Below are 15,651 nucleotides of genomic sequence, written 5' to 3'. Positions count from 1 at the left end.
ATACAGAGATATCCTGCAATTCTCATAACTATTCTATTCCCAATGAATATCTTTCTCTAGTTTTTTAGCCTTTAAATATCAAATAAGGAATATTAACTATTAAAGTAGTGGATGTTTTACTCATACGGATTTATCCTCCTTCTTTCATTTTGCTTCTCTTGAAAAGCTGTTGCTACCGGTAAATATAAGGAAAAAATAGTTTATTCTGCCTCTGCTATAGGAATTGTTTATCACTGGTAATTAAATAATGGATAAAGGGACATGTCTCCTCTAAATTACGGCAGCTGAGAACCAATCAAACCTTGATTTTGAACTTCTAACCTCCAGAACCGTGTGAGAAATTGCTATTAAGTCACCCAGTTTGATGTATGTTGTTTCTGCAGCCCTACAAAACTATTACCCAAACTTTACCACGTGTTCATAATTTTTTTAATGAAAAGAATGGTTTAGCGGTAGACTGGGTATGATTATTCAAGGTATTACTACCAGATTCCTGTCTATATGCAAACAATTATTTACTTGGTTGTATTTATAGCTAAATACAATTTTTATTTCTGGACATTTTTTTTCACCTTGCAGAGCACTGATTTGCATTTCTTAATTCAAGGATGTATGTCTCTACCAGCCATTGGGTCACACTAGATCCCACTTTCCTTCCTCAAAATGAAACAAGCCTTCCCACTGCATTTCCAGCATGCAACTCTGCTTCTGATTTTTTTGCTCATGTCACAGTAAGATCTGGCGCATTGTACCACAGGTTGTGAACTGCTCAATAACTCACTGACTCTAACTGATACACACACATCCTATGACCCCCACCACCACAGACATCATCCCTTCCAACCATGAGTGCATGAAACTCAGCTGCTGGGTCCTTTGAGGGGCCACACAGAGCCAGTGAATGGGTATAATTAATCATAAGACAATATCCTGAAGGTTTCTTGATGCACTGAGCAGAAATCAGGTTGTTTGAGGTCTACACAAGGGTGCAAAACCAAAGCTGACATCTGATTACTTCCCCTATAGCCCCGAATGGGAGGGGCTGCAGCTGTGGCTCTCTGCCACATTCTAACATGCAATGATATATAAGCCAAGTGTTAAACTAGGCTCTACCCAGATATGAGAAAAGGGAATAGAAGCTCATTCTCTAAGAGCGATCTTAGCCGAGCAGGGGCCTTGTCTTTCCTGTTCCTTGCCATGAGTTAGCCAAGCACAGTGCCTGATTTATAGTCGGCAGTCAATATTTGTTAAATGAAGAACCAGTGAAGTTCAAGGGTCTGAAACTTAAGAGCCCTGAATCACCTAAAGTGAAGTATCTCCACAGGCTCCACAAACAGGTGTACGGCGAGGCCAAAACACCACTTTAAAAGCCATGCTTTGTGATTCTGGTGCAGGCAGCCTTCAGTCCACACTTTGAGAGAACCTAATATAACCAATGAGCATTTTGAGATCATAGGCCATCTTGTGTTCTTCTGTTATTGAGCACCTGCTATGTACTACACACTCTTCCTAGTCCTAGGAATAGAGCAGAACCCAGGATCCTGTGGGCAAGTCCCTGTCCAAGGTGACATGTGAGTACTGAGGTGTGGCAACCGCCTGCCCTTGAGCCCACAGACCAGTGGGAGGGGTGGAGAGGGGATAATGGGGAATATGCTCCCATAATACTACAGGTCTCAACTGGAGGCGATTTTGCCCTCCAGGGGACACTTGGCAATAGCTAGAAATATTTTTACGTGTCAAACTTGGAAGTGCTACTGGCATTGAATGAGTACAGGCCAGAGATGCTGCTGAACACCTTGTAATGCACAGGACAGCCCCTCCCAACTGAGAATTCTCTGGTGCAGAATGTCAATAGTACCTCAGTTGAGAAACTCTTCAAGAGGGAAGGGAGTAAGTGTCATAACCAAGAAACCAGTAAGGCGTATACCAAAGTACAGAGGAAGTAACACATTACTGGTCCTACAGTGCAGGGCCCCGGGCCCCAGAGCCTTCCCTCCTGTTTCCTGCAGCATCCCACGCTTGCATACCTTGCAACCGTGCATTAAGCCCTGGAGTTACACCGGGTTCAGTTGGAAGCCCGGCTCTTCCGTATTCCACTGTTTCACCTTGGGCAAGCCACTTCTCCTCACTAAACCTCAGTTTCATCTCAGCTGTCCTCCAAGAGCAATGGGGACTCCAGAAGAAACTGGAGAATTTTTTATGTACTTCTGACTGACAGTCCAACAAACCCCCGCTTACCTCACCGGGTTGATGCAATGAAATGAGGTCATGCCTATAAGGTGCTTTGCTCGGTGACAGCACCTGCTGAGTGTTCGTCCTATGTCAGCCGCTGTGATGATGACGAACAACGCCCACTTCCACCCCATGGAGGTGCTGCCTCTGCCCTCCTGTCCTCTACATTTACCTGATTTTTAGATGCAGCTCTTTCCTTGGCACTCTTGCCTTCTCCTAACACAATGTATGGACCTCTGGACCTAGTTGCGTAGTGATATGAGAGTCACCCTCCACGTGCTTGTGGCCATCAGTGACTCATTCTCTGAGTTGAGCAATACTCCTATGGATTAGGTGTATGTCCTTCTATTGGCTGAGTGTCCTTCTATTGGCTATTCTACTCAACCTATGAGTCTCAGACTAAGAGCTACTTCCTTGGTTTTCATCCTTGTCCTAACCCCAACTGCTTCCTCTTTTATGCCCTGTCACATTTCAAATGTCCCTCTTACGGACTGTACAACAGATATTTTTCTGCAGGGAGCAGGAATCATCTTCTGCACCTTTTTCCTCCCCAGAAACCTCACTCTCATGTTGGAATAAGAGTCCACTGAGTGTCCACTTCAATTCTATCCAACCATCCAAATCCAACACTGGGAAACATGGTTAAATGAGATAAAACAGTGGAGAGAATTCATAAGATTGTTTTCCTCTTTTGCTTTAGTTCAAAATACAATAGGGATAAAAATATATAGTTTGGCTCAATTATTAATTGCAGATTTCTACAGAATATCCTGGCTTTTGGTTCAATTCATTGAACCCCTCGTGACCACAATATATATTTGGTCAAAAGAGTCAGTGTCGTCCACGTACCCATGAAGGACGAAGGACCAGTTACTCCAGCCAGATTCCACCATCTTGTTTTCTCCCTTCCTTCTTCCTCCTACTCAGAATGTTCCTTACCTCTTTTATACAAGTGTTCCCTACTAATGGCCTCTTGAAAAATCCTTTTGGAGCACTTCCATTTTCTGTCCACTGGCCAAACAGATGCTTCTAAAAGCTACTTAATGTTTCTCTTCTTAAAGAAACTCCTTTAGGAGTAGAACTAGGATGGAGCCAGGCAGGTAACAAGGATTAAAAGGTAAGAGGGGCTTCCTCTCAGGTGCCAACCCAGCCCCTGCATGACCCTGAGAATGGGTGCATCCTTAAATTTTGCACCCTTGTCACCTCCCCTTTTCCACCCTAGTCCAGACTCTGTATTATTGCAACGACCCCATGTGCAACTAGCCCCAAAAAGCAGTTGACTGTTTGAATCTTCTGTTTTCCCAAGTAGGTTAATCCATGGTCCCTGGCATTTTACCTTTTTGGTCACTCTTTCATCTAGGTCAAAATCTGGGAGCTCACTCACTTTAGACTCCTGGAGCTACTTGATAGAACACAGAAATTCCGGATTCCAAGTCCACTTGCAACGAATGTGTTTTTTCAACACCCACTTTGTATTTTAAGCCATCCCAAAGATGGCTGTTGTTAATGTGAGTAATCTTCCATAGATGACATTGGTAGATGTGCTACTTAATTATAGTATTACTCATTTCTTCCTTTTCAAACCTTTTAATTTATCACCTAATAGGCACAGTGATCCATGGAATAACCCATCTTAATTTTTTTCCTATTTTAGGTGACTAGGCTTATTATTATTCATAGCACAGGCCAAATGCTTTGATTATTAAGTGGTATCATTTATACCCTAATGACTTTGTGTCTTTCACGCCATTCAAAAGGAAATTGAATGCCTTGAAACATTAAATGAGATCCCAACAAAGATTGAGCATTGTTAACTCTCATTACTCAAGTGTGAAAAACTGACTACTCAGTGAGTAACTGGAGGTAGAGAGATATTCTAGATTTGTATGGTCAGTGTGGCCACCGCATCCTTGGAAACTCTTTGAAATATAATACCAAAGGCCCTAACCAAACTTGCCAGCACCTTGCCCTATATTCACATTTGCTGTTCATCCTCATGCCCACTGGTTTCTTTTCAGTCTCTCTTTTCACATTCTGCTCCTTCCACTTGGAATGGTCCGTCTCCTTTTTTGTCTTAGTTACTCCCTACTCATCCTTTAAATCCCAGCTCAGTTACCATTTCTTCAGGGATGCCCACCCTGATCTTCCCAACCAGATCAAATTCCCTACCCACCTTCTTTTAACACCATTTTAGAATTATCGAGCAGCAATCTTACATTTATTCGAATCATTCTTTGATTGCATATGTCTCCCATAAGACCATGAACTTCATGACAGCAGGGAATCTTATAGGTGTTTACTCACCGTTATCTTCCTAGGCTTCCAGAAGCCGCAACTCCTAGTTCTACTGCAGACAGAAATAGGAATGACCGTTAACTACTGTTCCTCTGCAAACATGGTCTGAATCAATTACATTTCCCCCGTAGGTCATGCTTGAATACCACTTTGAATGCCAGTGGACTTTGCTGGAGCATGAACCCATGGTAAAGGATCAGCTCTGATGGGTTGCAATCTGTGGGGGCTAACTAAACAAATCAAGAACACATTTTTTAGTTGTGAGATTCTTTTTATTATGACTAGCCTATCTAATAAGCAAAAAAAGGCACTGTGTACCTCTGCATTGAGTACCTCGGCACAGAGAAAGCATATCTGTTTCATCCATTACTTTATACACAGCTCCCAAGTAAGGCTTTGGCACTGTTGAATGAGTGACTGACTGCATGAATAAATGGATAGAATAGCTAATATCATTTAATACATTAAGAAGGTGAAGAGTAGAGATGATGTAACTTGCTGGAATGACATTGCTGAGTTAAAGCAGAGCCTGGGACTCAGTGATGATCTCACTGCCTCCTATGCCATTCACTTGGGATGGTACCAAGGAAAAGCTCACGTAGCCTCTGTGTGCAGGATCTTGGCATCTTGAGATGTTTTAATGAGATGACTCAAATTTCCTCCCACTGTCTGGATGGGATACCAGCTCTGGCTGGGACAGTCTGAGTATGCCCAGAATCCTTCGCCCTGGAAAATCCAGCTGCTAACACCAGATCTGGCCAGCCACACAGCTGGCAGTGGCATCTCAAACTGAATGTGAAGGGACCATGGCCCTGATTACAAACAGAATCCATTGGGCCACCCAGGCAGGCAGCACTGAGGAGGCCACCAAGAGGCATATGGGTTACATGAAACAGAAACCTCCCGTGTGGCTCAGCCATGTGGCATCTCGCTCTCTCCACATACCTGCTTGTTCATTCATTCATTCATTCATTCTGGAGGCTATCATATGCTAAATACTCCTGTGCCCTGGGGTCCCTTTGCCCTGTCCCACCATCTGAAGCTGCGCTCTCCAAAGTTGAAACATGTTGTAAATGTAAAACACACCCTGGATTCCAAACACGTAGTACAAAAGGGGAAATAAAGGAATATAAGATACTCATTAAGACGTTATTATATGGGGCATATACTTAAGTGATAATATTTTGGATAGATTTGGTTAAAGAAAATACATTATTAAAAGTAATTTCACCAGTTTCTTTTCATATTTGTTAGTGTGAGTTACTAGAGAAATTTTAGTACTTCTATAGCTCATTTCCTATTTCTGCTGCACGGCACTGGTCTAGAGAATTGTACTGTAGAGAAGAGGGGCCAAGTTCTAAGCCGAGGGCAAGGGTGACATTACTAGCTGGCCCAGGTTGTGAAGGGAGCTCAAAGGAGACTCGGCCCCAATTTCAAGGGGCAGGGGCGGGGGTGCAGAGCAGCTTTAGAAGGGTTCACATCTAAACCAGCCACAGGACAGATGTGAGTTAGCTCCAGGACTCCAGGAAGGAACTCAATCCATACAGAGGCACAAAGATGAGAAACCCAGTGAACTTCAGATAAATCTCCAGCAGCAGGAGTGAGGGCGGTGTAAGAGGAAAAGAGGGAAGCCGGAAAGAGCAACAGGCAGCAGCTCCTGAAGATCAAGTCCAGGGCTGTCCAGCAGAAGTACAACGCGAGCCACACGTGAAGCTTTCAGTTTTGTAGTAGCCACATCAGAAAAGAAAAATGTGAGCAAAACTAGCTTTAGTAGTATGTCTTACTTAGCCCGGAATATTTAACACACGATCGTTGCAACATGTGATCGATGTCACAGTGTCTGTTCTGTCTTAAGTCTTTGAAGTTGGCCAGGTGGTTTACACCAACAGTGCGCTGAAGTCTGTGCTGGCCTCGTTTCTAGTGCCCAGTGCCACATGTGACTTGTGGCTACTGTGTGAGGCAATGCAGGTCTACCAAGCTTTTCCTGAGTCCTAAGGGAGAGAGTTTTAAGCAGAAGCGTACTGTATCGAAAACTGCTAGCCAAAGAGACAACCAGTAGCTTTCTGGAGGTTGTTGCCACCACCTTTTGGTCACTGTCACCTACTGAGGTCCTTCAGCTTATAAACTGGTAATTTAGGAGCAAAGTCTCTTGACCTTGCCATGGATTTCCTGGAGGGCAGTTCTGGAGTGTGGACAGCAGAGCCCTGCCTGTCCTGAATTTTGTCTGAACTCTGGGAAAGGGGAACCCGCTCTCTTGGTTCCCAGGTGGTTCCTGGGTCACCTTTCAGATGGTGACCTGGGACAGATTCCTTAGATTTCTCACCTTTTAGGTCTCTCGTCTATGAAGCTGGGTTGTGCAGATAAAAAGAAGGAATGTATGTAAAACGCTTCATACTGTACCTGATAAAGAATTGATCAAAAACTGGTCATTTCTTTCTTTCTAAGCTGTCCTCAAAAGGTCTCTTGCATGTCTCCAAGAGCAGCCTAAGAGGATATAAACTCAGACAGCATGGCTGGGGATCAGACTACTTCAGTCACCTCTTGGAAAGACTCCTACCTTTTTCTCTACCCGCCCCCCGCCAAAGGAACTTCAAGGAGTCAGTTTATTTCAAAGAAGAAATGTCCCCCAAAATATGCAGATTAGAGTCAGCCCTTCAGGGGGCTTTTTTGTAACATCACAATAAGCTTTAACTGGTAGGAAAACAGCTTTTCAGTTTCCCTGGGCTCTGTCTAGTTGGAGATGCAACACAAAAATTGTTCTGGATCTCCAAGGAGTTTCCAGGTGCTTAATGACTTGCCAGGGTAATAAACAACTGAATTCTGGGAAGTCATTATGTGAGACTTTACCTACCACCTTCCTCTGCCTTTGAGAATTAAATGAAACACAGTCTGCGTGGAACTTGGAAAAAACATCAGTTTTGAAGTCTTCACAAACCTGCGTTTGAATCACAATTCTGTCACTGATAGCCATTATCATCTTTGGACAAATTGCTTATATCTTTGGGCATCAAGGTACTTACCTGTAAAATGGGTATAATATAGGTCTCGCAGGGTAAGAATTGTATATGAAAGATAAGAAGGTTAGTTATCTCTTGCTGCATAACAAATTATCCCCAAAACTTGGTGGCCAAAAATAATATTTGTGACCTCATTTTATGTGGGTGAGGAACCTGGGCATGGGCTCCCTGGGTCCTTTGGTTTAGGATTTCCCAAGGCTTCAATCAAGGTATCAGCTAGGGATAAGGTCTCATTTCTGGGCTTCACTGGGGAAGGGTCTGCTTCTGAGCTCTCCCATTGGTTGTTGACAGAATCTAGTTCCTCATGGGCTTTTGGATTAAGGGTAATGGCTCCTCACTGGCTGGTGGCTGGAGGTCTTTCTTAGTTCCTTGCCATGTGGGCCTCTCCAGGGCAGCTCACAACATGGCAGCTTTTATCATCAGAGGAAGAAGGCAGGAAGAGTCAGAGAAAGAGACTAACAGGCAGAAATCAGTCTTTTATAACCTAATCTTAGAGGTGACATCCCATCACTTTTGTTATATTCTACTGGTCAGAAGCAAGTCAGGAGGTCCAGCCCACACTCAAGGGAGGGAGATTACACGGGAGGGTAAGCGTCAGGAGGAAAGGATGGGGGGGAGCCATTGTGGAAGCTGTCTGCCAAATTTTTAATTTCTCAGTAAATAAATTCTGGTTATGACCAGACATGACAGCATCTTGAAAAGCAATGTTCACCACAGAAATAAATCTATTGGCATATGTATTAGGGTCAGGAAATTTAACAATCATATGACAGTTCAGTCTATAAAAAAGGCTGATTCTAACCAATGCTAGGTTTTCCAAAGACTATATTTAAATATGCATTTAACTTATATTAAGTACTGATTTGAATTTGATAACATGTTACCAAATAGCAATGTTTGGAGTTAAAAGGCATTTATTTCCCCTACCTGATGCTTTATCATATATCCAAATCCCTTTCTAGTTATTTTAGGATGTCCATGTTTTTATGGGGATATAAATAAAAATATGCATCTCAATTTTCAGTTAGCAATATTATAAAGGCTTTTAATCCTGCTGTACATTCTTTATAATTAGCAGCTTAATAGCAACAAAATATTTCCATTTCATAGATAAATGTAAGAGCCATGGTTTACTTAACCATTCCCTTATTCTGTGATACATAAGTTGCTTCGGTGTTTTGCCATTAAAAGCAATGCTGTGATTGAGTGTCTTTTGTGTGATTAAGGTTTTTTTTTTTCCCCAACAATTTGAATTATGTCTTTAGGATAAGTCCCAGAAAAGCAATTAGAGTATGCACATTTAAATGGCTCTGTCAAGTTGTTATCCAAATGAGAAGACAGCTTTGGGGTTTTAAGCAAACGCTACTCCATCAGCCCCAGTTTGAGTTCCTCAAAGACAGACATCATAGCTTACTTAAAATTAAAAACAAAAAACAAAACATGGCATCTAGCTTATGAGGACATTTACAGAATACTTTGTGGACTGAATGAGTGAACAAAAATATTTAAAAATCTGAGACTGTAGGAAAAATATTTAGGCTAGATCTCTTGTAGCTTTGTTTTTTTTGTTTGTTTATTTGTTTTTGTTTTGTTTTGTTGTTTAATCAAGAGATGCTGTATTTCCATTTAGATTTCACTGAGAGAGAGACACTTGGGTGGCTCAGTGGTTGAGTGTGATCCTGGGGTCCTGGGATCAAGTCCCACATCGGGCTCCCAGTAGGGAGCCTGCTTCTCCCTCTGCCTGTGTCTCTGCCTCTCTGTCTGTGTCTCCCATGAATGCATAAATAAAATCTTTATTTTTTTTTATTTTTTTTTTAAAGATTTTATTTATTTATTCATGATAGTCGCAGAGAGAGAGAGAGAGGCAGAGACACAGGCAGAGGGAGAAGCAGGCTCCATGCACCGGGAGCCCGACGTGGGATTCGATCCCGGGTCTCCAGGATCGCGCCCTGGGCCAAAGGCAGGCGCCAAACCGCTGCGCCACCCAGGGATCCCTCATAAATACAATCTTTAAAAGAAAAAAGTTGCAGTAGGAGATGTGGAGGACCTATTCATGCCCAGCACTGGGTAGTGTGGCCCTTTCCTTATCTCATTTTACCCGCACAGCACCCCCTCCAAGTCCATTTTCCTCACAGCCACGGAGTGAAAGGCTAAAGCATCAATCAGATGAGGGCACACGTTGCCTTTTTTTTTAGAGGGGCTTGGTCTGACAGGCCCCTATCATATGAAAAGGAATCTAGGCCTTCTTTTCTGGGTAGACTACTAATTCTGGAAAAATCTCTACTTTGGTGGAAACAAAATTTCCACCCAATAACCAGGACTAACTGAAGGGAATTTTCCTGAATATGGGTTAGCCTAGGCAATGGGTTATTTTAGTTAAAACTATGAATCAGAGTTATATAACATTTTGGTAAGCAGGATCACAAGTGACTTTGAAAAAAAATGATTTTGCTGGTCAAAATTTACTCTGGCTGATGTGTCCTCTGTCTTTTAGAACTACACAGTCCTCTCCTCTCCACCACCCCCCACCTTTTTTTTTTTTTTTAAGATTTTATTTATTTATTCATGAGACAACAGAGAAAGAGAGACCGAGACACAGGCAGAGGGAGAAGCAGGCTCCATGCAGGGAGCCCGACGCGGGACTCGATCCTGGGCCTTCAGGATCACACCCTGAGCCAAAGGCAGGCGCTCAACCTCTGAGCCACCCGGGGTGCCCCCCCCCCACCTTTATTTTTAAGAAAATTTTGTCTTATTTCAGGAACTACCAGTTTCATTTTTTAGACCCAGAAGACTGAGCTGCTTGCACAAGCTCAGTGTGCGTGAGTGACACAACCGGAATGTCTTCGCACCCTGGCCCCCCTCCAGCGCGGCTTGGCGGCTAACCTTGAGCCACAGCCCCCCAGGCGGGCGGCGAGTGGCGGCTCCTCCACCTGGGCGCTTCTCCCCCACCCAGCGCTTCTGCTTTTCTCCTCTCAGGTGAAGGAGGCCATGCAGCGGATCCATGACCGGGGGAACATCGGCAAATTAATTCTGGATGTGGAGAAGACCCCGACTCCACTGGTGAGTCAAAAGCCGACGGATCCGTTCAGTTCAGCAGAAGAGGGCCTGCCGGGGCAGGTACAGGGTAGGTAGAGGGAAAGCCCGCAGTTCTCGACCAGCCTAACCAACTGATTCTGCAAATGAGCCATTAGTCACAAAGCTGGGACGCACGCTGAAAGGGCAAGGAAGGTGCCCATGAGAGCATTTGAGGAGCAATCAGAGGGCAGTCAGGAAAGGAGCGGATAATCGACCCGTGTCGGTTACAAGGGCCGTCTCTTTGCTGCCACAAGTGGGAGGAATTCCTGGTAAAATCTAATAAACTCACACTCAGTACTCGGAGGAGGATGCCACCTGCCTCCGAGATGCCTCCTGATGATTGCATTGATTTTCGTCTCCTTTCATCAGGATGATACCCTTACACCCATGGAACCCATCAGGCATGAAGCATGTCACGCTCACCCAGCCCCCTTGCAGTGGCCACTGGTCCAGGACAGGGGGCAATGTGGTGGGTGGGTGGTCTACACACAGAGCGCCCTCAGACTTCCTCCACCTGAAGCCCAGCTCTGAGCTCCTGTGGGTGACCCTGGGCAGTCATTCTGCTACTCCATCTTCGTACCCCTGCCTGTAAACTGGAGATTGGTAAATTCTCACAAGTCGGGTAGAATGATACACAGGAATTCATACTAAATCCTAGGGAAGGCTTAACCAAGAACATATTTAGGAAGAGTCTTTTGTTTGCTTTCTCACCTGTTTAGTCTCAAATCTGCATCAGACGTTTGTAAAACAGAAAGAACTAAAATCTTTAAATCTTTGCATGTTTTACCACGTGTGGTTTTTTTTTTTTTTTTTTTTTTTTTTTTTTTTTTTTTTTTTTTTTAAGTGTTTCCTTGGCTTTTGTAACCATTAGGTAGTTTGGGAGTGATGGTCATCTCACTCAATGAAGGATGGCTTCATGAGGAGGCATTTTACAAAGTGCAAGTGACTTATAACAATAGGGACATTGTTCAGTGAGTGCTTACTAAGTTCCAGGACTGTGCCAGCAAATGTCTGAAAGCAGATGAGGGGGTGAGACTAGGGGAAGGGGGCTGGGTCACAGGTCTTCTTGCACCTGTGTTGTTCTTAAAACAAATAACCAGCTCTATTTTACCCTGTCTGTAGAAGAGATCTAGGACCATCCTGGACAGTGTGTTGCTTTTAAGCAGGATAGTTGACATCAGCTTCCTGTCTGTATCCATAACACGTGAGGTCCTACTGGGACCCTTGGGATTTAGGAAGGCCTGTTTGACCACAAGGGATTTTCATCAGAGCAGGAGCTGAAAAACCCACCTTTGAGTGTAAGAGCTCAGAGCCTGCTTTGGCATATGCCAAGGGCCTTGTTCCTGAATCTAAGGAGGGCTTTTCTGAGGCTTTGGGTAGAATCAAACTCCACGTCTTCACAGAAACAACTTCCAAGCGAAGGGCGTAGACCGCAAAGTAGACAAACATGCATTTGTTAGCATTGTTTTTCCGGCTTAGTAACTGACAGCACCAGGACTTAAACCCTGGCCAGTCTGTGCAGGGTATGCTCTCTCTGCCCACCCATGTTCCCCCAGTGCTGACCCCTCTGCCTGAGAACCTCTAGTGGCAGGAGCATGTTGGGCCAGCATGTCTAGAACTGGCCAGAGATGACAGGGAGATGACCCACCTTAGCCATTCCCTGGCTTCTTCTCCCTCAAGTAGGGCAACTATGAGGTGTGTCCCTCATTGGCTCCCAGTGGTCCCCAGCAGGACTGAGCCCCAGGTGCCCACAGTAGGAGCCTACTTATTAACACATCCTGTCCTGACTTCCTTGCCTTTTCTGTCCCATCTCCTCCCTCCCTACCTGTGCTTCCTGGAATCATCTCCCAAACTCCAAATGTTTGCATTCAAATCCTTATCTCAGAGTCTGCTTCTTAGGACACCCAACAGAAGATGGCTAGCAGCACACTGCCTTCCTGGGGAAGAAAGCAACCCTAACTCTGAGCTCTCAAAGAAGTCCTTCCCAAGGGGCGTCCTCAGATATGAAGAAAGTAAGAGACAGACTGCAGACCCTCTAACACATCCTCTGTTGAATTGTAGATGGCCAATGACAGCACAGAGACCAGTGAGGCGGGAGAAGAGGAGGAGGACCACGAGGGTGACAGCGAGAACAAGGAGCGGATGCCCTTTATCCAGTAACCCAGGACCCAGACAGGAAAATGTGAAGGATGGTTTGGAACAAGAGGAGCCTGTTGAGAAAGCTCTTCTGTGCCCCAGTGAACAAATGCTGTAGTCCACTGTGTGTTGTGTTTGTCTGCAGTCAGCTGAGCTAAAAAGCTGTTGATCACTGTTGTTTTTGACATTAAGTGCCAATCCCATTCCATGCAGTATTATGTCCCTCCCCCATCTGTGTATTACACTCTCTCCTACTTCAAAACTATACATCTTTGGGTCCTTCTTGAACAGTTCTAGAACAGCCTTGCAAATTAATACAAGCCCACAGGCCCAATGCCTACGAGACCAGTCATGGGCAAAGACAAGTGTGGATTAAAAGGTGTTATCATAAAAGCACTGTCCAGATTGTAGAATTCTTCAGGCCAATGACACTTTTTGCTGCCAGCCACCCATGATTCTGACAAGAGCACTTGCCAATGTGGCTGGCAGAACGAGGGTAGGCCAGGAGGTGCTTTTATGAACCCATATGTGTAGGATCTCTCCAAATAGTACTTTCCTTCTCCCCATTTAAGAGGCAACTTCCTTACATTCATTTAGTTTTTTAATGGTCAAAAGATTAAACCACTCTCCTCGCAGCCTCCAATGCTTGATCCCTTCACTGGTTCTTAATCATCATTACTGGAAAGTAGATAATGGATTTCTCAGGATAGAAGATGGGTCAATAGCATGAGTTTGAGGATCAGCCACAGAGATTTCTCCTCTGAAACCAGGTCTCATGAGCAAAATCTTTCCCCACCATATATATTTTCTTTTAATTTTAGGAAAACTCCACATGTGTGGGACTATTTCAGAAGTCATTACTGAGATTTGCCTACGTTTGCACACTTGCCATGGGCATTACTGATTTTGCTCTTTTCATTTCCAGGTAGTGAGCAGCTACCTTTACCAAGGATCCCCAAGGAAGACCTCCCCTGTAGACCATATTTGGGAAAAATATTCAATGAGTATCTCTTTTCTTGCCAAAGCATGTTCTGACATGTAACAAACTCTAGCGATACAAACCGGTTGATGTTCAGTATCTGATGCCAAATGTGCAGTTCCTCTCCTCTAAAATATAAAATTATGGTGCAGACTCTTTGCAAGCCCCTGCTTTTTGGAAATCAGGGACCAAACTACTTGATTGTATACCCTTGTCGAATTTTCCAGCTCCTAAACTCTTAAGAAACCCCACACCTGCCCCACCAATACTTGACATGTCTTGAGGTGAACAGTTCCCCTGGAGGATGAAGGAGAGGCTCGATGTCTCCACAAGAGCACTCCTCATTCCCTCCTCCCACTCCTTATGGCTCAAAGAGTGACTCCTTCACTCACAAACCAAGCTGGAGACACAAGGAGCCCACATGATTAGCACCCCAAGTCACTTTGCCTTCTAAAAGACCTTGGAGGGCTCCCTGATTGCCCCATCTCTCCACCAGTGAGCCTTAGGGTAGACCCAACTCTTTCCCCAAACAATGGGAATGAATGCATTCCAGCAATTACCTTTCTATTTCCAAAGTCCTTTTGTAACAAATGTCACCTCATTAATCATGTTCTTTTTTCCTACCCTGAGCTTGTGATGATGACTTATTTATGCCAAATATTTATCTGACAGGAGTTTCTCCTCATTGTGAATGTACTTGTAAAATATGAAGACAAGAAAGAGGTGCTGCCATCTGATGAGCAGAGAGATGAGAGTATCAGAAAAAGACACTCACATCATCTTTTGTTCGTACCCCAGGGCTCACCAATATTTCATTTCTGGGCCATTCAGAAAGAGGAGGTTTATCCCCACCTCCCCCCAACACTTTTGCTAAATGCTGTATTATTGGTCATGTTTCTCCCATAACCAAGTTGACAATGAGGTTTTAAGGAGAACCACAACCCAAGTGACATTCCTGGTGAGCTGGACAGAATGGCATTTTCTAGGGCTGGGGTAACAAAGAGCCACTGGCCATATCAGAGCTGTCCTCTGCCAAGGGAGTGGGAACTCTACGTGCAGAATCCAAATGGCCTTTGTTCTATCCGGAGGAGAGGCATTAAAGAAAATCATGCTTCCCCAAATCTGTTTTTCAACTAGCAAAATCAATAGTCGTCACAAATTATGGCAGTTGGTTAAAGAAAACCCTTTTGTCTCTTCAGAATACAGCGTGAAAAGAGAAAACTAGAGTTTGACTATCAAGGTCAAGCTATGCTGCGAAGAACAGGAGAAAGATAATGCCAAAATTAGCCATTTAATGCACTCTCGTTTTAAGCACCTTCTTTCTGTCACGTGATTGGTTTTCTGAAGGAAGTGTAAGAAAGTCTCAGTTTGCCTTAAAGGAACTGTGAAGGCTTCTCTGTCATTTAAACTTGATTGGAGTGAACTGAAACATTGTCTAATGTATTTGTGGCTTTAGAGCTTTTGTTACATTGTGCCTACAAAGCAAATTATGTTTACATAAAATATATAAATAAAGTATTCAGCATAGCATAACCTCGCCTGGCATTGGTGACTCCACATAAATAGTTGTTGGAAAAGCAGCCCCACTATTAAAAATGCAAGGAGTGGGTGACTAAAAAAGAAAAAAATTAAAAATTTGTGATAGAAGAATTCTCAAATGAGAAACTAAAGACTGTGTAAAGGAAATAGGAGTCAGGATGAGAGAAGCCTTTAAAAAAATATTCAAGTTCCCTCAAGCAAGAAAGTATAACCACTAAATAAAAGGACTATTGAAGACATCGTATAATAATAATGGCAATAATTATAATGGCACTTATAAGGCACCTACAATATGCTGTTAAGAGAGCTGTATATATATATATATATATATATATATATATATAAACTAAAGTTAAATACTGTATACAGTAACTTTCC

At 43.7% G+C, this 15,651-nt stretch overlaps 1 protein-coding gene across 1 annotated transcript in view; it reads left to right on the top strand.

Annotated features, from left to right (window-relative positions):
* Window positions 1-15,267, top strand: part of VAT1L (vesicle amine transport 1 like) — a 147,001-nt gene extending 131,734 nt beyond the window's left edge. Inside the window, exons 8-9 of the mRNA XM_025426916.3 lie at window positions 10,521-10,604; window positions 12,681-15,267. Of these exons, the coding sequence (XP_025282701.1) occupies window positions 10,521-10,604; window positions 12,681-12,779 (183 nt within the window). The 3' untranslated portion in view covers window positions 12,780-15,267. The remainder of the gene's footprint in view (window positions 1-10,520; window positions 10,605-12,680) is intronic.
* Window positions 15,268-15,651: the final 384 nt, after the last annotated feature.

Source organism: Canis lupus, chromosome 5 (assembly GCF_003254725.2).
Source record: "Canis lupus dingo isolate Sandy chromosome 5, ASM325472v2, whole genome shotgun sequence".
Lineage (NCBI taxonomy): Eukaryota > Metazoa > Chordata > Mammalia > Carnivora > Canidae > Canis > Canis lupus.
Note: the sequence above shows the minus strand (reverse complement) of the source record. Positions and strands in the feature narration are given on the sequence as shown.